Below are 23,724 nucleotides of genomic sequence, written 5' to 3' on the forward strand. Positions count from 1 at the left end.
TGGTTAATCAGATCATGAGTGCCTGTGACCACGGCAAGAGGCATGATTGAAGCATTTATAAAAATTTGGCTCATAGTAAGCCCCATAATTTGTTTTAAAGAATTACCATTTCAGTGACATTTTAAAATATCTCCAAAAGATTGTGGTTTATAACACCACACCTGGTCCAGATTGTACTGGATGAATCCATATTTGCTTCATTGTAAATGATTTTGAGGGTGGAATTCTTGGATTGTTTTCTGTCTTGTAAGCCCTTGACATTGTACTGGTACCTGTGTGCACACAAACCTCCTGACATGGGAAAGGCCAGCTCAGCCTCCCACTGAAATGCAGGTTGGCTGCATTTATTCTGCATGTTCCTAGAATGAGGAAATGATATGACAATAAACAGAAATGCCCTTGCTGAAGAGAGAAGGGAAGCTGGTGTTTATCTGGTCAGGTGGTTTAGATTAGCCGTGATGCGGCTCTGTATTATGTTACTTTAAATCATTGTGTCCCAACAGGACATAAATTACGAAGATTGTTACAGTATGTTTCATCCTATGTAAGATCAACAAATTGGAATAATTTTTTTATAGGAAAATCACAGTGCTTTTGGCAAGGCTATTGAAGCCTTTAATTTGACTTGAGTATTTCTCAAATATTATTGCCTAATAGATAAAGTATGATTTGCATAAGGTATGAAATAATAAACTTTTAAAAACAAAAGGGGAAGACTTTCTCTTTAGTAACTGCATCAAATGGCCTCGCACTCCCACTCCATCAATACCTATGTTCTTTCTTTGTCCCAGTGTTTTAGAGCCAGTTGTGTGTGTTCTCCTCTGATGGGATCATGAACGATCTGTGCAGGTTGTGGTGTGGAGATGGAGCTTTGCTGTGTGCTGCCTGCCCATCAGCCCTCACCTGCACAGAGAAGGCGACTTCTCTGTGGGGGGGAACTGAATGGGAGCCTTCTCTAAGGAGAAGAAAAACAAATGATCCCATTTATAGCCATTCAGGAAAACCATTTGTTTTTCTTTCAGGATTTTGTAAATTATTAAAAAAAAACACCCACCCAAACCCCCAATACCCTACCTGATCAACAGCTCAAGATAAGGTAATTTATATTGGACTATTGCAAAAAGAATTGACTTAAGTAAGCATTTATTCTTTTAAATGTTTCCTCTATTCATTATGATTTTCTGAGTTATTGGCCTTATTTGTGAATTTTTAACACAGAGACTTATTCATTTGTATTCAGGATGCAACTAAGTTTATTTTGCCACACAGAGTAAAATTTCTAGATTAAAACAATGGCATAAAATTACTTTATGCAAGATTCAGGCAAATTGGAACCCCGAGTGTTCCGCAGTAGCACGTTTTCTGTACAGAGCACTCTGCATGTTTTTATGAGACCTTCTCATACAATGAAGTTAAGAGCCTCCGATTTCCAGAGACTAGGAGTGATGAGAGAGGTTTAGGATTTGCTTAAGGCCATAGAATGAGACAGAGATGGGAGTAGAACTTTTCTGGTGGGTGATGATGCCACTCACTAGACTTTGTGAGTCTTTTGACTCACAGACAGGGTAAGTGCTAAGCTTATTTTATTCTAAAAGCCTCCAGCCCTGAGTTTTCTTTTTTCTTTAGTAATAATCTTTAAAACACAAAAACAAGAAGTACCTTGTTTCAGTCTATAAGGGTGATAGTAGATCTTTCCTTAAGCCTCATCATAGCAGGTTGGGGACAAATTCTGAATATATTGTGGTTTGCTTCAGCTCAGTGTCTGAAGACTGACAGGTTCAGGGGCCTTTCCAAGTTCACAACCTGGATGTGCCCTTTGAAACAAATAAATACAGATGCCTATGAGATGGTCTCTTTCCTCACCAGGCTTCTTCTGAATTGGCACCGTTTTCTGAGAAGTGGGTCTGGCAGGCTGTTTTCTCCTAGAGACGCATTGCAGCTATCACTGGAGGTCCTCTGTGGAAACACCAGGATGTCTGATCGGGCTCGAATATTTGAGTGATGTATTTTCTTACAGGAAATATCAGCAGTGTTGCCAAAACTGTACTTAAAAACTCTTAAAAGTACAATTGATTTCATTTTAAAAGTAAGTAAAAGAAAGGATAAGTATGAATTTGTTGATATTGTGCAGGCCTTTTTATACCATCATATATTTTGTGCAGAAGGATGAGACTGTTTTAAAAAATGTATACTGCTTGTAGAAGGTGTATTTACTCTACCATCGAGCCAAATTAGGTATTGGCTGTTTCTTTAAAATATTTTTGAGTGCCCCCCAGCTCCTCTGAGCCCTCGTTTCTGCCCTGAGCCTTCATTCTCTTCCTCTACCCTTTTGGTTATTATTGCTGGGGTTTGACTTTCAGTTTAATTTAATGTGTCCCAATTTGAATAGAAGCCTTTTTGCCTTTTCTTTCTTTCTCTCTCTTTTTAAAATTAGATGCATATAGATATTTTTATTACGATAATAAGGCAGGACAATTTCATATCAGATATAAACGAATTATATAGTGTAAGTAGTAGTTGCATCTCTTAAAAGGAGCCAATTGATTATAAAGAAGAAAAGGTAAGGAGTAGATGGCCATTTTGCATCTCAATTTTAAAAAATGTATTTGTCCATATACTCCATATATCTTAATGGTTTGGATACATGAAGTTGAAACCTAAAGATATTTTTTTCTACCAGTATATAAGTTGAAATTTTATAATGATAAAACCAAGCAGTGTAAATTCTAATTCATAAAAGGTTGCTAAAACAAAACAAAGAACTTTGCAATGCCTCTCACCTCATCAGACTCCTGAAAGGCAACAAATATGGATTATCAACCGATCGGGAATGAAAACCTCCAGCGGGACTTTTCTGAAGCAACTGATTGGCACGAATAATAGCCCTAATGAACAGCGAGGCCTAGGGAGTTATTTAGATGTTAGGGAACTCTGGGTAAATGGTTTCTCTTGACGTGATTTTGAAACCAGTGTTTCAGTCTGCTTTAGGGGAAAGGATGGATAGAAAACTGGGAAATGTGCTGATCAAGAGAGCAAAACTGGATTGTGAGAAATTCTAGAAGGAGCTAATCAGACTGAGCTGTTGGTCTGCTCATAGTAGCTGATGATGATATGGGGAACTGTAATTTAAACTTATGGGCAGAGGAATTTGGAAATGAGTAGTATCTTTTCAGGGAAAAGATATTCTCACCTTGTGACCATCTTGGCCAGAATGCCTTTTTGGCACGCATCAGCTGTGTGAAATCTATCTCGAGAACTTTCACTGAAATGGAAAAGAAACCAAGAGCTCTTAGGTAAAGTTGTGTGTAGAGGTGTTTATGTTCGTTAAACTGCTGCCTGGAGAAGAGTAGACCTCTCTCAAAGGGTAGTCTTCCCAGCCTAGGAATTCAGGAGGAATTTACTAATGTAATTAGAAATCCTAATTCTGCAAAGGAAAACTGTTTTGCACCTTGCCTTTTCATTTAACAGCATATCTTGTAGGTGCTCCGTGTAATTAGCTAAAAGAGCTGCCTTATTTTCCCAAATGGCTTTTTAGGGTAATTTCCAGAAATGTTGACTTAAGAACTTTTAAAAAAAGGCTCTAAAATGTTACAGGTCTGTGAGTATAGCTTTTGAAGGTAGTGTTTAGAGGTGAGCGTACTCTCGCATAGGTGGTGTACTTAGCAATAGCTGAAGGGGCACTAATTCAGCTGAGGGCACAGTAGAGCAGGCTGCGCTCTCAGGAGCTTGTGGACATTGTCTCAAGTGCCTGGGGAAGCCAGTTTCAATTCAAGAGTTGGGTATTCTTGGCCTGAGTTATTGGAAATGTTGAATTCTGTAGTGGATTAAATAGAATGCAGGTAGACTAGTGGCTCAGGGTCAGTGGGGTTGTGTCTGCCCCGCACATGACTGCCTAAGTAAAGGTCATCAAGTGAGGCCTTTAGTCTGGCTTCTCAGGGAGACATGTCACCTGCTTGGCTAAGATGCTCACTGACAGATTGCCAGTTCCACCAGAAATCTTCCTATGTGGACACCCACTTAGAGAAATAGTTTTAAATATGTTTCTGGGTTTCTCAGCCCTGCAAAGGTGAATTTTTTTGGCCTTTCAGTTGTTCTTGTACTAGGTTTGCAAAGGAATTCTTCCTCCCCAGGTCATAGACACTATATGTGTGTGTGTGTGTGTATAATGTTAAAGTGTTAGTGATGATAATAAATAACTAGCATTACCTGAGTGCCTACTAGAATGACTGGCATACTGTAAAATATTTTACATGAATTAGCCCCCTTTTACGTCTGAGGAAACTGAGGCTCATTTAAAAGGTTAAGAATTCCTCTGAGGTCACATAGCTAGTGAATAGCAGAGCTAGGATTTGAGCCTACATCTTTGACTCTGAAGTCTTTGCAATTGACTGTGGTGTTCAAAATAAGGGTAACAGTTTGGAGGAAAAAAGCATGGATCAAATGCATCCTTGGTTGGGCCTGTTCCTCACAATTCTCATGTTGCTAGTCGAGAATATTCTGTTGCCCACAAATTAAGATCTGATGTTCTATTTGCAGTGGCTGGAACAGTTAACAATGTTTTCCATGAAAAAGTCATGTTGAGACACATAATCATATTCTGGGGCAAAGAAGGCCTTTCCTTGGTGGACCAAGCACTGTTTTTGTGATTGATCCGTCACCAACACCCAGGGAAGGTCCTGTCCTATGACATGTGCGTGCTTGGCAATGATCTTGCCATGCATTTTGCTTAATAATTTTCATTATTTTTAATTAAAGTTGAAGAAGTGCAGACTCTAGCTGAAATTAAGGTAGGTTGTGTTGCCGGAATCTGGTAATTACTTTAATTGATCACAAGATAGTTTCCTTGATCACCAATTAGACTAAATTGCCGATCATGTTTCAAGACGTGAAGAAATGCCCAAACTGATTTATGTAATAGTGTTTTCATTTCTAATCAGATATAAATATCATTTCCTTCCATGGCAATTGTGTTTTATAAAAGAAGGGTTATGGGCCTACAAACATAAAGGTGATTCGTAAACAATAGAGTTCTAATTCATTGAATTAGTAAAGGAAGTATTTAGAAGCTTAATGGAGATTGTACTGGGGAAATTACTTTGGAGTCGCTGGTGCTCATTTTCTTAGTGGGAGATATGTTCTTTTTTAGTGCATAATTAAAATAGTCTACAATCAAAATATAAAAGGCAGCTGATTTAAAGAACATTTCAAAGAGAACTGCTCTGAGTAATGAAAGATTTGTATTGTAAATATGTGCTAGAAGTTAAAGTCTTAGAACTTTAATAAATTATACATGTTATTTGGCTGAAGCCGCATTTTAAATTCAGGGTGCTGTTAAACATTTCACAGATTGATACAGGATTTTTATTTTGGTTTTGTGCATCTGATAGCCTTTCATATTTTCATGGAATAAAATGAAACAAAAGGAACTTTAAGAAAAATTAAAGTTCCCAAAGAATACTTGATTTGGGGTTCATGGAAAAATCTTTTAATTGCTGCTGGTTTGGAGATTTCCAAATGACAAACTTCATTGGCCCAATTTACTGTGATTGTAATGCTTACATTCCTTAAAATGGCAGAGTGACTTAAAAAGTCATACTTCATCATGCATTCATTGACTTGTTCATAAAATGTTTGTAATTTGCAATAGAGGAAAGACTGAAACTATTATCAGCCATTATATGTTATTTGTTGGCCATATGTTTGTTTGAAATGGCCGAGGCTCAACAGAACATGGCTCATAGACAAACTATGCTGTAAATTGGCACTAAAAACCCACCTAAACAGGTAGGCATATGTTAAGAAGTTAACATGAGCCAAAATATTTTAATATGAACCAGGTTACATACAGGATCTCAGCTGCCTTTACAGTGAGATCTTCATTTGCATGGCTTCTTCATTTTTCCCCCAAACTAATTTTTAAACATAGATCATGTATATATGTGTTACAAAATTTAAAAGGTACCAAAGAATATAGAAGTCTCTTCCTGTTCCTGATTCTCAATCACCCGGTTCCCTCCTCCATGCCCCCCATCATTCACATTATAACTAGCTCCAGAGATATTAATGCATATATTTTATTCTTTCATTTTTATATAATTCATAAACTATTTTTACACATTTTTTTTCATTTAGTAATATATCTAGGAGGTATTTCGATGCTAGAGGATAAATAGTTTCCTCATTCTTATTAATGGCTGCGTAGTATTCCAGTGTATAAATGTACCATAATACATTTAATCAGGTCCCTATTGATGGACATTTGGCTCTCTCAAGTCCATGGCTGTAACCACTGCAGCTGTGCTGCAGTGACCATTCTTGTAATTTATGTTTTCGTATGTTTGCAGACAAATTCCTAGAAGTGGAATTGTTTGGTCGAAAGGCATGGACATTTTTTTTCCTAAGGGCATAGGCATTTACAATTTTGATAAGATATTGTCATATTCTCTTCTATAGTGATTATTATCATTTTATATTCACCAAGAATGCACGCGAGTGTCTCTTCTCTATCTTCATCAACAGAATATTATCGAAATCTTTGATCTTTACCAAACAGGTTTGACTTAGTTCCCCCCTCAGCTTTATTGAGATATAATGGACATAAAGCGTAGTTTAAATTTATGCTTCCTTTATCATGTATGAAATTGAGCAGTTTTTATGTTTAAGAACAATTCTTTTCTGTTATGTTTATTATGTCCTTTATCCATTTAAAAAAATTGAGTGGTTGATCTTTTTCTTATTAATTTGTAGGCATGCTTTATATGTTAAGGAAATAAGTACTGCAGATACAATTTGTTGTGTGTCTTTTAATTTGTTTGTTGTTTGGTTTTTATTCCCATACAGGGGAAAATTTTTAATGTAAGATTTGTCTATGTTTTAGTATTGGTTTAAAGTTTTCTGCATATGGAATTTATACATTTCTTATTAAGTTTACTCCTAGATAAATTTTGGTTCCATTGTAGATGGGATGTTTTCTTCCAATTTTTTTTCTAATTAGTTAATTATATAAAACTGCTGTTGACTTATTTTGACTTCTTTGTTTTATTCTTGACTTTAATGGGAATTCTTCTAGTGTTTTCTTATTAAGAATGATATTAAGAATACTAGAGGCCCGGTGCATGAAATTCATGCATGGCAGGGGGGCTCCCCTCAGCCCAGCCTGCACCCTCTCCAATCTAGGACCCCTTGGGGGATGTCTGACTGCCGGTTTAGGCCTGATTCCAGGGATCGGGTGTAAACCGGCAGTTGGACATCCCTCTCACAATCCTGGACCGCTGACTCCTAACCACTCACCTGCTTGTCAGCCTGATTGCCCCTAACGGCCTCTGCCTGTCAGCCTGATCATCCCTAACCGCCTCTGCCTGCCGGCCTGGTTGTCCCTAACTGCCCCCCCACCAGCCTGGTTGCCCCTCACTACCCACCCTGCCAGCCTGGTTGCCCACACAGCCTGGTGTTTGGTCATTGTGTGAGGGCGTCTCAACCAATTTTCATATTACCCTTTTATTAGTATAGATATTCTAATCATTTAAAGAGGGGTTCATATATTCTTATTTTATTAAGAATTTTAATGTAGGGCCTGGCTGGGTTGGTTAGAGTGTTGTCCTGATACACCAAGGTTGTGGGTTCAATCTCTGGTCAGGGCACATACAAGAAGCAACCAGCCGAAACTGGTTTGGCTCAGTGGATAGAGCGTCGGCCTGCGGACTCAAGGGTCCCAGGTTCGATTCCGGTCAAGGGCATGTACTTTGGTTGCGGGCACATCCCCAGTGGGGGGTGTGCAGGAGGCAGCTGATCGATGTTTCTCTCTCATCGATGTTTCTAACTCTCTATCCCTCTCTCTTCCTCTCTGTAAAAAATCAATAAAAATATACAAGAAGCAACCAATGATGCATAAATAACTGAAACAACAAATTGATGTTTCTCTCTCCCTTCACCCCCCCTTCTTTCTCTCTCAAACAAAAAAATTTTTAAAGAATTTTAATATATAATAAATATTGAATTTATTATCTTCAGAAGTCATATGAATTTTTTATTACTATGATAAATTATGTCAATATATTACCTAATATTGAACCATCCTTGCATTTCAGAATAAATCCTATCAGTACATGGTGTTTTGTTCTTTCAGTGTTTTGCTAGGTTTTGTTTATTAAGATTTTAATAAATATGAGATCAATCTACATTTTCATTATTATATGCTATCTCTGTGGGAATTTGGAGACAATGTTATGATAGTTTATAAAAATAACTTGGAAATGTTCTTTTTCTATACTCTGGAACAGTTTAGTATTAGAGATAACTTGATTTAAGGTTTTATAGAGTTCCTCTGTGAAATGATTGGGAACTGTAACTTTTTGGTGTTACTCTTAGACACATTTCTTTTTTTATAGTTGTTTAATTGTTTAGATATTTTTCTCTTCTGGGGTCAGTTTTGATAATTTTTATTTATATATTTTAAAAAATATGTTTTTATTGATTTTAGAGAGAGAAGAAGGGAGAGGGAGAGAGAGAGAAACATCAATGATGAGTAAGAATCATCAGTCGGCCACCTCCTGCCTACCCCCCACTGGGGACTGAGCCCGAGCCGGAAACCCGGGCATGTGCTCTGACTGGGAATTGAACCAATGACCTCCTGATTCATGGGTCGACATTCAACCACTGACTCATACTGGTGGGGCAATATATTTATTTTTATTCTATTGTGTTTATTAAGGCATTTAAGTATTTAAAATATTTACTCTGATTATTGCTTTAGATATATCCTATATGTAGTACTTATGACATTAATTTTTACTTTAGTTTTAATGTCTTCTTTGACTTAAGATTTTTGTTTTTTTATTTTTTGACTCAAGATTTTTAAAAGAAGGATTTAAAAAAAATTTCCATGTAGTACTTTTTGTAACTTTTGGGTTGTAGTTTGTTTGTTCATTCTCACCTGAGGATATATTTTTCATTAATTTTAGAGACAGAGGAAGGGAGGGAGGCAGAGAGGGAGAGAGAGAGAAAGAGGGAGAGGGGGAGAGAGAGGGAGATGAGGAAGAGGGAGAGGGAGAGGGAGGGGGAGGGGAAGAGAGAGAGAGAGAGAGAGTGGGAGAGAGAGAGAGAGAGAGAGAGAGAGAGAGAAAGAGAAGGAAACATCGATCAGTTGCCTCCTGTACATGCCCCGACTGGGGATTAAACCTACAACCTGGGTATGTGTCCTGACCACGAATTAAACCTATGACCTTTTAGTGCAGGCGATGATGCTCTAACCAACTGAGCCACACTTGCCAGGGCTATTTAAAATTTTATTAGAGAATGTTATCAGTACTATTTCTACTTTTTGGAATTTATTGGGATTTTTTTTGTGGGCTAATATATGTTCACTTACTGTAAATGGATATTATCCATCATATGGATATTTTAAAAGCTATATTATTTTTTTCTGTCATGTGGGGATACAACAAGAAGTTGGCTGTATGCAATCTGGAATAGGGTTCTCACCAGCACCTACCGATGCTCATACCCTGTTCTTAGACTTTCAGTTTTCAGTACTCTGAATCCTTCAAGGAATTTGCTGAATTACTCAATGAAGTTGAAAATGAAAGGATGATGATGGTGCACGATGCTAGTGACTTGCTGATGAAACCCCTGGAAAATTTTTGGAAGGAGCAATTATGCTTCACCAAGCTAGGTATAGGCCTGTTTTGTGAGCTCCAATAAGTATGTACCATGTAACCAAGATAATCTACCAGAACTAAATGTAACTTGACCAAACATCTAACCCTTTTAGGACTAAGAACACACCATTCAGTGGTTATTTTATCTGGAATGTCATAACAAACAGTTTGAATCCAGGATATGAAAGTAGCACGTTATGAGAAGAAAGAGCAGACAGTAGAAGTGCTCCCACTGTCTGGTATCCTCAATCAAGTTGACGGGCATTTTTTGAGTGATTGGAATTCAAGCAAAGTCAGTTCCCTGGCTGGCCCAGCAATTCTGGATTCCATTTTGTTCATCAGGCGCCTCATTAACAAAAATACTTAATTGGAAAAGTATATAGCCCTGGCTGGTTGGCTCAGTTGGTTGGAGCATCGTCCTGTACTCTGAAAGGTTGTCGGTTTGATACCCGGTTGGGGCACTTGCTGGAGGCGACCGATCAATGTTTGTCTCTCACATTGATGTTTCTCTCCCCCTTCCTCTCTTTCTAAAATCAATAAGCATGTTCTCAGGTGAGGATTAAAAATAAGAGCGAGTTCGTGGGGAACCTGGCACTGAACCATTCCTAGACGACCTGCTTCTGGGTCGGGGTTTCGTATGTAGCAGAGCAGCTCCCTCGCTGTGATCTATTGAAAGTCAGCCCTCGACACAAGGGTTTGTAAAAAAAAAAAAAGGAAAAGAAAGAAAAAAAAATAAGATAAGAGTGAGAGAGAGTATATAATAGAAGGAGAGAAGAATCTTTAAAATCAGTATGAAAATAATTACTTGTTAAGTATGAAAGTATAGTATGAAAATAATTACTTGTTAAGTAACATGACAATCTCTCTATATAAAAGCCCAGCAACTGTTATGGTGGAACAACTGGAACGACCAGAATGACCAATTGCTATGATGCGCACTTACCACCAGAGGGCAGACGCTCAATGCAGGAGCTGCCTCCTGGTGGTCAGTGAGCTCCCATAGCTGGAGCTCCGCTCAGCCAGAAGCTGGGCTCTCGGCTGGCAAGCACAGCAGCAGTGGCGGGAGCCTCTCCCACCTTCGGGGCAGTGAGCCAAGCGGTAAGAAGTGAGCAGGCGGGCAGTTAGGAGCGAGGTGGCCTGGATTGAGAGAGGTCACAAGCCAGGCTGAGGGACCCATCCCCCCCCCATGCACAAATTTTGTGCATTGGGCCTCTAGTTATTACATAATCCTATATAATAATCCTATACAATAAAAGGGTAATATGTAATTGACCCTAATGACAGAAGGACCAGGAAAGACTGGTCGCTATGACGCGCACTGATCACCAGGGGGAGATGCTCAATGCAGGAGCTGCCCCCGGTGGTCAGTGCACTTCCACAGGGGGAGCTTCGCTCAGCCACAAGCCAGGCTGACGGCTATGAGTGCAGCGGCAGTGGCGGGAGCCTCTCCTGCCTCAGCAGCACTAAGGATGTCCAACTGCGGGAGGAGCAGGCCTACGCTGGCAGGTGGACATCCCCCGAGGGCTCCCGGGCTTCCAGAGGGATGTCTGACTGTCAGCTTAGGCCTGATCCCCCAGGGAGCGGGCCTAAGCTGGCAGGTGGACATCCCCCCAAGGGCTCCCAGGCTGCCAGAGGGATGTCTGTGCCAACTGAGGCCCAATCCTTTGGGGAGCAGGTGTAAGCCAGCAGGTGGACATCCCCTGAGGGGTCCTGGGCTGCGAGAGGGCGCAGGCAGGATTGAGGGACCCCCCCCCCAAGTGCACAAATTTTTGTGCACTGGGCCTCTAGTCCTGTATAATAAAAGGCTAATATGCAAATCGAACAAACGGCATAATGACCGGTTGCTATGACACGCACTGACCACCAGGGGGCAAATGCTCAACACAGGAGCTGCCCCCTGCTGGTCAGTACGCTCCTACAGGGGGAACACCGCTAAGCCAGAAGCCAGGCTCACGGCAGGTGAGTGCAGCAGCCGTTGTGGGAGCCTCTCCTGCCTCCGCAGCGCTAAGGATGTCTGACTGACAGCTCAGGTGTGGAGCGGGCCTAAGCCGTCAGTTGGCCATCCCCTGAGGGCTTCTGGACTGTGAGAGGGTGCAGGCCGGGCTGAGGGACCCCCCAAGTGCATGAATTTTGTGCACTGGGCCTCTAGTACTGAATAAAGGATGAGGGACAGATGATGTAAAATAAATAAAAGCTATATTCTTAATTTTTAGAGTTTAAAATATATCAATTAGTTCTACCATTTAAACTATGTGTTTAAGTAGTCTATATCCTTACTTTTGTTTGCTTAATCTGTCATGGATTAAGATGTGAATTACAGTATCTAACTACACATGTTTCTATTTGTCCTATATTTCCTGTCATTTCTGCCTCATTGATTTTTTAAAGAAGAAGAACTGCTGTACTTTATTTATTATTATTACTATTTTATTGATCTTAGAGAGAGGAAGGGAGGGGGGGAGAGAGAAGCATCTATCAGTTGCTTCTTGCACTTGCCTGAACTGAGGATAGAACCTGTAACCTGGATATGTGTCCTGACCAGGAATTGAACCCTTCACGTTTTGGTGTACAGGAGATGCTCCAACCAGCTGAACCATACCGACCAGGGCCTGCCTTATTGATTTTTGATGCTATTTGTAGTATAGATATTCACAATTATTTAGTTTTCATTGTGGATATACTTTATAATTGTAAATTACCCTTATGATTTCTTTCTTCTTTTTTTAAAAATATATTTTATTGATTTTTTACAGAGAGGAAGAGAGAGGGATAGAGAGTTAGAAACATCGATGATAGAGAAACATCGATCAGCTGCCTCTTGCACACTCCCTACTGGGGATGTGCCCCCAACCAAGGTACATGCCCTTGACCGGAATCGAACCTGGGACCTTTCAGTCCGCAGGCCGACGCTCTATCCACTGAGCCAAACCAGTTTCGGCACCCTTATGATTTCTTAAAAAAATTTTCCCCCACATTTGCCTGTGTCCTTTTATTTCCACTGGTTGAGGTTTGCTTTGAGATGCATTGTAAAGTTTTCTTTTCTTTTAATTGGTTGGCTTTAGGTTCTTTAGTTTATTGATTGGAAAGATGTTTGGTCTTATAAAACATGACAGAACCAATATACTTTTTCCTTCTGTAATTTAAATCAGAATATGAATTGTATTTTCTTTTACTTCATTTTAATTGTATTTTTCTTTACTTAATTGTGAATGTTTTTATTTTTGTTTTAGTTCTTCTAGTGGATACTATTATACCTATAATTTTACATAGCAAATTTAATCCTCTATTTCTTTTTTTAAAAAAATATGTCTTATTGATTTTTTACAGAGTGGAAGGGAGAGGGATAGAGAGTTAGAAACATCGATGGGAGAGAAACATTGATCAGCTGCCTCCTGCACACCTCCTACTGGGGATGTGCCCGCAACCAAGGTACATGCCCTTGACTGGAATAGAACCTGGGACCCTTCAGTCCGAAGGCCAACGCTCTATCCACTGAGCCAAACCAGTTAGGGCTAATCCTCTATTTCTTTAGATGGTATTTAGATAACATTTCTTTATATAGTGGTCTCCCACTAAGCAATATCAGAATTATACTTCTTGTTTCCCTTCACCAGACAATTTTAGTTCATATTTTTAGCACTTATATTTTATACCTTTAAATATACATACGTCTGTAACATTTGATCTCAGTTTTCAAGATTTTTCAAAACTTTCATCTACCTTCCCTATTTCTTCCCCTTTTTCCTTCAACACTTTTAGTAGTTTATAACACTTGCATTTCATTCTGTGACTATAACCCCCACAATTGTTTTAAATGTATTTCTAGAGCTGAGTGAATTTATTGCCCACTGCCAATACCTTTGGTATGGTTTCTCCATTCATCTCTTAGTTACTTATATTTAACCCTTTAAAAAAAAAGTTTCCTCAAGAAGGATGAATGGGAATTATTCCATGAATTACTGTATTAAAAATTTTATGTCTCTTGCATTAATTTTGAACAACATTTCAATTTAGCTAGGTATAAATTTATTTTTGCATTTTCGTTTCCTAAAATCTTGATAAGCATTGCTCATCTGACTTCTATTTTGAAGTTGCTGTGTGGAAGGTTGAAGTCAATCAGATTCTTTTTATCCTTAGAGGTTAATTGATCTTTTTTTTTCTTCAAAGGATTTTTTTTTCTTCTTTAATGGTTGTATATACATGGTTGAATTCTTACCATCTATAGATTTAAATCTTTTATTTTTGGAAAATTTTCTTGTCTTACATTTCTAATTTTTCTGGGAATTTTGGTTCTCTTATTGATAATAATTGTCTATATATTAAATCTACTTTGTTTTCTAGATTTTTGAATTCTTATAAACTGTTATTGATTTCTACTTTATTTTGCCCATTTTTTCAGTCCTCTTCTGTAAGTTCTTACTAGATAGTGATTTCTGTTCTGCCTTGGGCTGTTTTCAGCTTCCTTTTTAAAAAATAATTTTTCATTTTTTGATTATAGTTGATATACAATATTATATTAGTTTCAGGTGTATAACATAGTGATTAGAACTTTATGGAATGGTTTTAGAGAGCCTGTACTTTTAGCTAGTTCAGGGCCTTTAGATTCCAACTGGCATCTTGATAATAAGTAGCTAGGACTGTAAAAAATCTTAGAAGAAGGGACAGATGCTGTTCACCATCTGCTAAGCTTGCTTTTGAGTCTTATTCTTTCTTTATGTTTCAGATAATCAGAATTCCCCTTTGAGGTTTTGCTTTTCTCCTCTCCTATCCACTCATTTTTTTACAGAAATTCTTTTACTTTAATTTGAATGTGCATTGTTCAGGATGTTTTTAATTTGTGGATTTAAAATAAATATTTTGGGGATTATTTGCTTTTGTTATATGGAAGAAGCGTTATGGAATAGCCTCCTTGCTCCAAGAGTGTGTGTTTTTTCCCTAAGCAAGAATTAGGAGTAAATCTTGTGTAAATGGTTTATTAGGAGTAAATCTTGTGTAAATGTTTTTTTGATATTTTATTAAATGCAAGTATTAGGTGATGGTTGAGGGAATTATATAAAGCTTAGGAAAATACAAAGTTAGAGGGTCTTTGGATGTGCCTCCCTGTTTATATTGTATATGGGTGTTCTGTTTTAAGTCATATCTGTGATGAAATAGATTTTGCTAGTATGCTTACTTGTAGTCCAAGATTGGAAGTGCACTTCTGACCATGTTAAAATCATCCATTTGATCCATTTGGCTCTTGGGAAATGGTAAGGGATTCTAAGTATCACTTTGGACCTTTTAGGATAACATGGTTCAAAGAAATGGTGGCTACAAAGGTTTAAGAAGTTGGGCAGTGACTGAAAGCCCATCTCACTTATTGTCATTAAGCTGTTTTCCCCAGTAAATGTTCATCGTAGTGTTACCCTACAGTATATTATCTATTGTCAGGTATATGTGTATCAATCTCTAGTCCTGGCAAATGGAAAAGGGAAAGGGCAACTGGAATCTTAGATTCTCAGGGCTTGGGAAGGCTTGTCATTCATCATTACGTTTTGTCAAGTTCGGCCAGAAGCAGCAGTGGTAGCAGTACGTGCCATTATTGACCTTTTACTCTGTGCCTGGTGCTGTGCCAAGTGCATTGATATCCCCTATCTCATTTTTTATTAGAATGATTACATGAGCTTTTTATTATTATCCCCATTTTACTGATGAGAAAACAAAGGCTTGGAGTTAAATTGCATGGCAGTTAAGTAGTAGAGTTGGGATTTGAATCCAGAACTCACTAGCTCAAAAGCACATATCCTTAACGACTATATTGCTGTCTCTCAGAGGTGGTTAATCTTGTAAGCTAAAGCTAAACAAGAATAAAGCATTCTAGATAAACAGTAGAACTTCTCATACATCATTTAATACAAGTTAACTCTGTGTTTGAATAATTAAAACTGACTTTCACATTTGACTTGTCCCTTCCCCTCACATAGTCTAGAAAATCAGATTACAGTATTATTCTTTATCTGTGGACAATACATTCTAGGACCCCTATAGATGCCTAAATCTGTAGATAGTACTGAACCCTATATATATATATATATACACTATGTTTTCCTATACATACGCAGCTCTGATAAAGTTTAATTTATAAGTTAGGCACAGTAAGAGATTAACAACAATAACTAATAATAAAATAGAACAGTTATAACAATCCTATATAATAAAAGCTTAATATGCAAATCGACTGAACGGCAGAATGACTGGCGGAACAACCAGTTGTTATGATGCGCACTGACCACCAGGGGGCAGATGCTCAATGCAGGAGCTTTCCCCAGCCCACAGGCCCCAGGCCAGCCAAGGTGGGTGCCAGCGGGGGCCCCTGATTGCCCCACTGGTCGCCCCACAGATTGGCCCTGATTGCCGGCCAGGCCTAGGGACCCTACCCAGGCACAAATTTCGTGCACCAGGCCTCTAGTATATTATAATAAAAGTTATGTGACTGTGGTCTCTTTCTTTGATGACTGATCTGATAACTGAGACAGCTACTAAGTGACTAATGGGCGGGTAGTGTATACAGTGTGGATACGGACAAAGGGATGATTCATGTCCTGGGCAGGATGAGGGGGACGGTGCAAGGTTTCATCACACTACTGAGAACAGTGCACAATTTAAAACTTATGAATTGTTTATTTCTGTAATTTTCCATTTAATATTTTCAGACCGTGGTTGACCGCTGTAATTGAAACCATGGAGAGCGAAACTGTGGATGGGGTGGGGAGAACTGCTGCAATGAGAAGGGGTAAAGAGTGAAGAGTGCTTTCCCACTGATAATTCCATACTTGGTTAAATGGATTTTGCTTGAATTTCCTTCATTTAGACCTTAAATGTCAAAATGGAAATTTATCCTTAATAAAGTGACTTCTGAGCTAGGAACTATTGTGAATGAAATTATTTTAAATGGCATCTTCCATATTTCTCACTTTTAACTTAGAAATGTGCTCTTTTGCCTTTTGGTGATCCAAAAACAGTGCAACTAACATCAGATTGGTTTTTCTGGATGGGGTAATGAAGTTAAATATTTATTTCTGTGGCTGTAATGGGGACTGCTCTGTGAATTCCACTGTACCTTTGTGATGAATGTGACCTTACCTCAGAGTCTTTCCAAGTATTTCTGCCTTCTGGGCACAATAGAGACAGACTCTCCTATTGTTTGCAATTACCCTCATAAAAATTTGAAAGCAAGAAAAAAAGTTTTTCCCCTCTCAGGACAAGTTTGCATTCATTTTTAAAAAATGTGTATTTTTTTAATCGATTTCAGAGAGGAGGGAAGAGAGAAAGAGAGAGAGAAACATCAATCATGAGAGAGAATTGTTGATCGGGTGCCTCTGCACGCCCCACACGGGATCAAGTCCACAACCCAGGCATGTGCTCTGACTGGGAATTGAACCCTGACCTTCTGGTTCACAGGTTGATGCTCAACCACCGAGCCACGCTGGCCCGGGCTGCCTTCTGCTTTTTAAAATTAAGTTTGCACTTTCCCTGTGGTATGAAGACAGAGCCCTCCAGGTCCACACTTCCACCTGTGGCTGGGCCTGCAGCCCTCTGCCTAAAGGTGGGGCACTTTCTGCTTGAATTGCCAATGCTGGGCAGCGGCAAAAAGACCCCCAGCAGGCAAGCCAAACTTTTCTGTTTCATTCTGGATGTCAATAAAAAGTCTTTCATCCCCTCCTGACGTGCCTGAGAAACGGAATAGGGAAGTTGTTCATTTCAGTCAGTGCTTTGGTTTAAGACACACTCACGAGACATTCTGCCATAGTCCTGTGGTTGATACCTTGTTGGCAACCCGGTCACTAAACACAAAAGAGCGGTGCTCCCAGAGTTGCTCCAGAGAGTCGGGGTCCAGGGCACTGGTTAAAGGGAAGTTATTCCCCAGCTATTTTGGAGAGTCTAGTCCTGAGGACAATTAAACAGTCCAGACAGGTCAGTGGGTGAGACCAATTTCCTGCTTTGTTTATTTGAGCCTGATTGTTTTCACCATCGAGCAGCAGGTCACGGTCCTGCTACGCCGTTACCCAGCTCTGCGGAGAGCAGTCGCTTTCGTATTTGGTTTCTCCAGGCTTCCCTAAGGACCCTAGCCGTGTCTTTATCTGGTTGGATTGCTCTGGGGTCTCTCTCAGGTCCAGGGCAGAGGGCAGTGCAGTAATCACTTTCGACTTCATCTTACGCAGGCCTTTGGCTTTATGTCCCGAGTTGCTCTACAAGCAGAGAAGATGAATCATCACCCGGAATGGTTCAATGTCTACAACAAGGTAATGAAATTGCCTTATTTTGGGATCACCTTAATTTATGGAGTTTAGGAAACCTCTTTCTTCCTTGTCATCCAGTACAGCTAAGTGTCATTGTGTTTAGGAAAGCATTCTTCTTCTTCTTTTTTTTTTTTCTTCTCAGAACCCCTGTGTATTATTGCAATATAGTAACAGATTTTCAGATCTGCTCAAGAGAACCGTGACCAAGCCCTTCATTTTCATGTTTGTCTTCTATTGAAACTAATATGAAAGTTGGGCCATATTAGGCGCCTGAATTAAACTTGAATATCAGCCATGCAGATAAAATGTTAAACCCTCTTAAGGTAAATTATTGAAAAGATTGGAAGTAAATATCTCGAGGTAAATTTGCTCAAGAACTATTCTTTAAATAATAACTATTTATTAAATGCTGTTTCTGCAGTAGGAACTGACCTCCTTAAGACAAACAGCAGACTGAAAAGATTTCATCAATTAATTTTAAAGGGGCATAGTGAGAAGAATACCCCTCAAAAAATGACCTTGCCTATGGTCATACCATTTAGAATTTATCTAGTTTTCTCTGGGGTTCTTTTTTCTCTTTGAATAAAGAGAAAATTTCATATTTTTGTGATTTATTAGAATAATTCAGAGCATGCAGGAACCAGGATAAACTTTCCTTTCACAGTTGCCTCTCCTTGCCCATAACTTTGCTTTTGCCTTTTAAATTTATTTGCAAAGAAGCAAGAGTGTATTCTTTCATCCCACCCCCACCTCACTTTCCTAATTTGGAAATGGGCTTTTTTAATGTTGCTAAGATATTACCTTTGATAGCTTGGTTTTTCTCAATGTCCTGAAAATAGTGGGTATAATTAAAGTAATGGGAGTTCAAATGAAATCTTCGTCTCTCTCTCTCTCTCTCTCTCTTTTTTTTTTTTTCAAGAGACAAAATTTGAGATTCTGGCAGCTGAATTGCCCTTCATATGAGAGAACCTTTTCATCCTTGGGCAGCTGCTGGGGCCAGCCTGAAGCTGACTGTGCCCCTGGAGTTTACTGGGTTTTGGAAATGTCCTGTTTATTCATGTTTTCTAAATAATTTACTCTGACCAGTTCTTAAATAAGAACATTGCATAATAGATTGATTTCTGAACCACGAAAGAAGAATACCACGAATCGCAGGTCAGGGTTTTAAAAACTGCTTCTTTCTTTCTTAGGTCCAGATAACTCTCACCTCGCATGACTGTGGTCAGCTGACCAAAAGAGACGTGAAACTGGCCAAGTTCATTGAAAAAGCAGCTGCTTCTTTGTGATTTCTTTCAAAATGTTTGTAAAATCTTATACACATCTTAGGTGTAATGTACTTTGAGGGTGATTTACATGAACAAATTACGCTGAAAATTTAGTTCACCTATATACCACATTTTGTAAAATCAGTGTTTAAATACAAAATGATTTAAATTTGAGCCTGAGGTATTTTTCATTATACCTAAGTCACATATATAAGGCAAGCCAACCGAGATAATTGTATTAATAATACAGTATTGAAAAAGAGAAGTAGCATTTTTAAAGACCAGAAGTTGGGTTGGAGGAGCATTCACACATTTTATAACCCAGAAATTCAAATGATTATGTTGACTTTACAAATGCATTGTGTTAGAGAGTAGTTGTAAGGTACAAAAAGAATGATAAACTCTGTAGGTAAAGGGTTGTAACCATCTATAACAATTCTTATGAAGTTAAAATTGATTCTTTAGCTGCTGTTATTAGATTACAAAGTCACAAAAATTGGGTGGGCTGTCTTGTGTTTTATTCTTACTTTTCAGGCAGGCAGTTGAAGGAAGAGGACAAGTGTTTTGTCCATAGCTTCCAGAACCTCTGACCTCTGAACTGAAGGTCTATAGCTGTTGAGCTAGAAACTACTTGGGTATTATCCAGTAACGAACTGTATTTACTCCTTGTGTTAATGACAGGAGTAAAATGGAATATAAATAATTTATTACTTAAAAATTACAATAACAGCATCTTTGAAGGAACTCAGAAATGTACTTATTAATGAGCTTAGATGTATACATAAGTATTCATCCAAGGAACACGTGTTAATCTCTTGAAGCATTACTGTGGGAGGATTTAATAGGGATCATCTTTGAAACCCACCTCACTTTAGAGGCCAGAAAATTCACTCTGCATTACAATAAGCAAACCTTCCCCAGCCTCCAATTTGAGAAACTCTATAGGAACATGACAAGGAGGCTGAGCTCTCTGAAGCTAATTCTTGGCTGGTTCTGTTGGCCCGGGAGAGGCAGGTACAGTTTGCCCTGTGGATATGGAGTGTGCAAGGAGGGGAGAAAAAGAAGGCCACCCAGACTCTGTGCTGCCGGGAGATCCAGAGTCTGGGTGCTAGAACTTATGATTCTTAAAATTCTTTCAGAGGAAAAGGCAAAGCTATGTGTTTTTATAAACTTTTATTTATAGATTTTGAGGAACTCTTATATGTTTTATTACCAAATATTTTAGTTCAGTACTTCAATTTTTTTACATGAGTTTTTAAACATGAAAAAATATTTTAAGAGTGAATAATACTGCCTAATATATGGTGATGGGAGAAGATTTGACTTTGGGTGGTGGGCACACAATGCAATATACAAAATTTGTAACTTAGAAACCCATACCTGAAACCTACATGATCATACTAACCAATGTTACCCTAATAAACTTAATTTTTAAGAAGTGAATAGTAAATTGAACTCTTATGTACTGATCACGTAGATTTAGCAATTACCAGTATTTTGTCCCAGTTACTTCATATAATCCCCCATTTCCTTTTTCTTTGCTAAAGTATTTCCCTGATGGCATTTCATTTTACCCCTACGTCCTTCAGTAAATATCTCTAAAAAAAAGACAGCAATTTTCTTGTATAAACCAGAATGCCATTATCACACCTAACTAAATAAACCATGATTTCTTGGTATTACCTAATACCCGGGCAAAATTAATTGCCCTGAAGGTAAAAAATGTGGTTGGACAATAATTTTGTTCTAATCAGGATCCACATGAAGTCCACCCATCACATCTGGTTGTTGTGTTTTCTTAATCTTTCAATCTAGAGCAAGCAAATTCCCCTCCCTTTCCCCCAAACCCTTTCCCCATGTCATTGACTTATTGCAAAAACTGGGTCAGGGATCCTATAGAATATTCCACCTTCTGGATTTGTTTGTTCCCTTGTGCTATAATTGAACTTGTTTCACTGTACCCTGAATGGAAACCTTTTCCTATTTTGAATGTAAGTCTGAGATGCTAAACTCATTGGATGTTATACCTATATAGCACACTAGAGAAAGCAGGATATGGCTCATAATTGCAATGGTGAAGAGCTGAGAATGCAGCTACTAATTAGCATCTACATGGAGGGTTGACATAAGGTTCATGTTAAGGGTGACACATCTGCTTGAACTCACAAACTTTACTATAGAGAATCAAAGGTCCCACATTAAGTCTATGGAAATACTCATTGTGGTAAATTCTAACAGAATGAATCCCCAGACTTGCTTCAAGTAACTGACATTTCAACTTGAAAGAGACATTGGCAAGGTTGGAGGCCCCCAAGTTTCCTTCTGTTCCAAATCTTTGTGTGTTGGCACTGGTGTCTCTGATGTGGTAAGTTTTGGTTTTCTTCCATTTTCTTTCTAAATGATCACTAGAGTGGAGAGGAGTTAAATAGACATGACCTATGACCCCTTCAATGACCTCCATAGATAACAAAGCAGGGCCAGCCTGAAATGAAAGTTCTTTTCATAATGGTTACTTTCTGACGTTAAAAAGGTTTAGGAAATATTTGGATACATAGACTAGGCATGGTTTTTATGTTTTTGTTCTAGACAAAAAGCAGCAGCATGTATATTTTTTAACACAAACCTGAACTTTTATTAAAGCACTTGGGGCCCGGTGCATGAAATTCATGCACTGGGAGCAGGGGTCCTTCAGCCCAGCCTGTGCCCTCTCGCAGTCCAGGACCCCTTGCTCCTTACCGCTTGCCTGCTTGCTGCTCCTTACTGCTCAGCTTGCTGCTCCTTAGTGCTGCTGCAGAGGCTGGAGAGGCTCCTGCCACCACTGCTGCGCTCGCCAGCCGTGAGCCTGGGTTCTGGCTGAGCAGTGCTTCCCCTGTGGGAGCACACTGACCACCAGGGGGCAGCTCCTGCATTGAATGTTTGCCCCCTGGTGGTCAGGGTGCACCATAGCGACCAGTTGTTTCACCTTTTGGTCGATTTGCATATTAGGATTTTATTATATAGGATTGGGGCTACTAATGTTGGTATGAAGCAGTCTTTTTTTTTTTTTTTTTTTTTTACAGAGAGGAAGGGAGAGGGATAGAAAGCTAGAAACATCGATGAGAGAGAAACATCGATCAGCTGCCTCCTGCACACCCCCTACTGGGGTTGTGCCCGCAACCAAGGTACATGCCCTTGACCGGAATCGAACCTGGGACCTTTCAGTCCACAGGCCGACGCTCTATCCACTGAGCCAAACTGGTTTTGGCTGAAGCAGTCTTTATACTGTCTAATTTAGCATTCAAAAATATACTGGTTGAACTCTGTAACTTCCAGTTTTGTAAAATTTTCTGTAGAGCAGCAAGAGCTGAAATAGGGCTTGACTTTAATATGTGAGATTTGTGTTTCAATGGCAGTTACTGGGACTAGTAAAGGAATGACCCTTGGCCAGGAGACTTGAGTCACCAAGCTGCCATGCCTGCTACCTGCTGACTTTCCCTGCTGTGTGCAGCTGGGGTGGTGCTGCCCAAGTCGGGCAGAGTGTGAGTTGCTGCTGAAGGGCAGAAGAGGCCCCCCTTTGGCTTCTCATCCCAGGATGCCCATGTGTCCATGAGAAGGTCTGGTTGGTTTCAGTAAACCCTGATAAACCTGTCACCTCTGACTCCATTCGCCAGCTGGAGTTCCATTCCCAGATGAGATGCCTTCATCAGTGACTGCAGAACCACATTTAGCTGTGGGTGCCGAGGAAATCCCTAAGCAGAGATTTTTCTGTTGGAAGCAGTGCACTAAGGACAACTGGGCTCTTCTCTGCTGCTCTCAGCTGGCCATCATTCCTCACCCCTCCAAGCATCATGAAGAATTCTTTACATTCTTGTTCTCTTCTTCGTTTCTCCATTGCTTTGGTGCTGAAAAAGGCATAAAATGTACTGTTGGGGTTCCTGGAGATGGAATTCCACTATGCTCAGCTACTTGAGTGAGCATAGGATCTCTGGTGCCATTCATTTGTATATTCATATAGCTCACACTTACTGAGGGCCTTCTGTTTGCCCCCAATGGGATGTGGCACATTGATATATTGGGGCAGGTGGAGACAGACCTGATTCAGGCTCTCTCTGAGCAACTGCTCTAGGAATCCACTGTAGGGGATGTTAGGCAGGAGCCCAGAAGGCATTAGGGGGCATATGACTAAAGGAGGCAGTAAAAGGAATAGCTGATCCCTGAGGGAGAGAATGTAAACTGAAAAGATGAGACTAAAGTTTGAATCTTGGGACATTAATAAAAATGAGTCTTAAACCTTGATTGTTGATGGTTTTTTGTTGTTGTTTTGTTAATCTTCACCCGAGGATATTTTCCCACTGATCTTTTAGAGTGTAAAAGAGAGGGAAAGGCAGAAGCATCGATGTGAGAGAAACACATTGATTGGTTGCCTCCCGCATGTGCCCCAACCAGGGCCCAGACAAGGTATGTGACCTTGATTGGAATAAAACCCAGGACCCTTTGGTCCACAGGCTGATGCTCTATTCACTGAGCTAAACCAACTAGGGCTGA

At 39.4% G+C, this 23,724-nt stretch overlaps 1 protein-coding gene across 6 annotated transcripts in view; it reads left to right on the top strand.

Annotated features, from left to right (window-relative positions):
- Window positions 1–20,643, top strand: part of PCBD2 (pterin-4 alpha-carbinolamine dehydratase 2) — a 58,595-nt gene extending 37,952 nt beyond the window's left edge. For all 6 annotated transcript variants that reach the window (XM_054717862.1, XM_054717863.1, XM_028148320.2 and 3 more), the window contains 2 exons: window positions 17,858–17,938; window positions 19,126–20,643. In XM_054717862.1, the coding sequence (XP_054573837.1) occupies window positions 17,858–17,938; window positions 19,126–19,221 (177 nt within the window). In that variant the 3' untranslated portion in view covers window positions 19,222–20,643. The remainder of the gene's footprint in view (window positions 1–17,857; window positions 17,939–19,125) is intronic.
- Window positions 20,644–23,724: the final 3,081 nt, after the last annotated feature.

This window comes from Eptesicus fuscus, chromosome 6, assembly GCF_027574615.1.
Source record: "Eptesicus fuscus isolate TK198812 chromosome 6, DD_ASM_mEF_20220401, whole genome shotgun sequence".
In the NCBI taxonomy this organism is placed as follows: domain Eukaryota; kingdom Metazoa; phylum Chordata; class Mammalia; order Chiroptera; family Vespertilionidae; genus Eptesicus; species Eptesicus fuscus.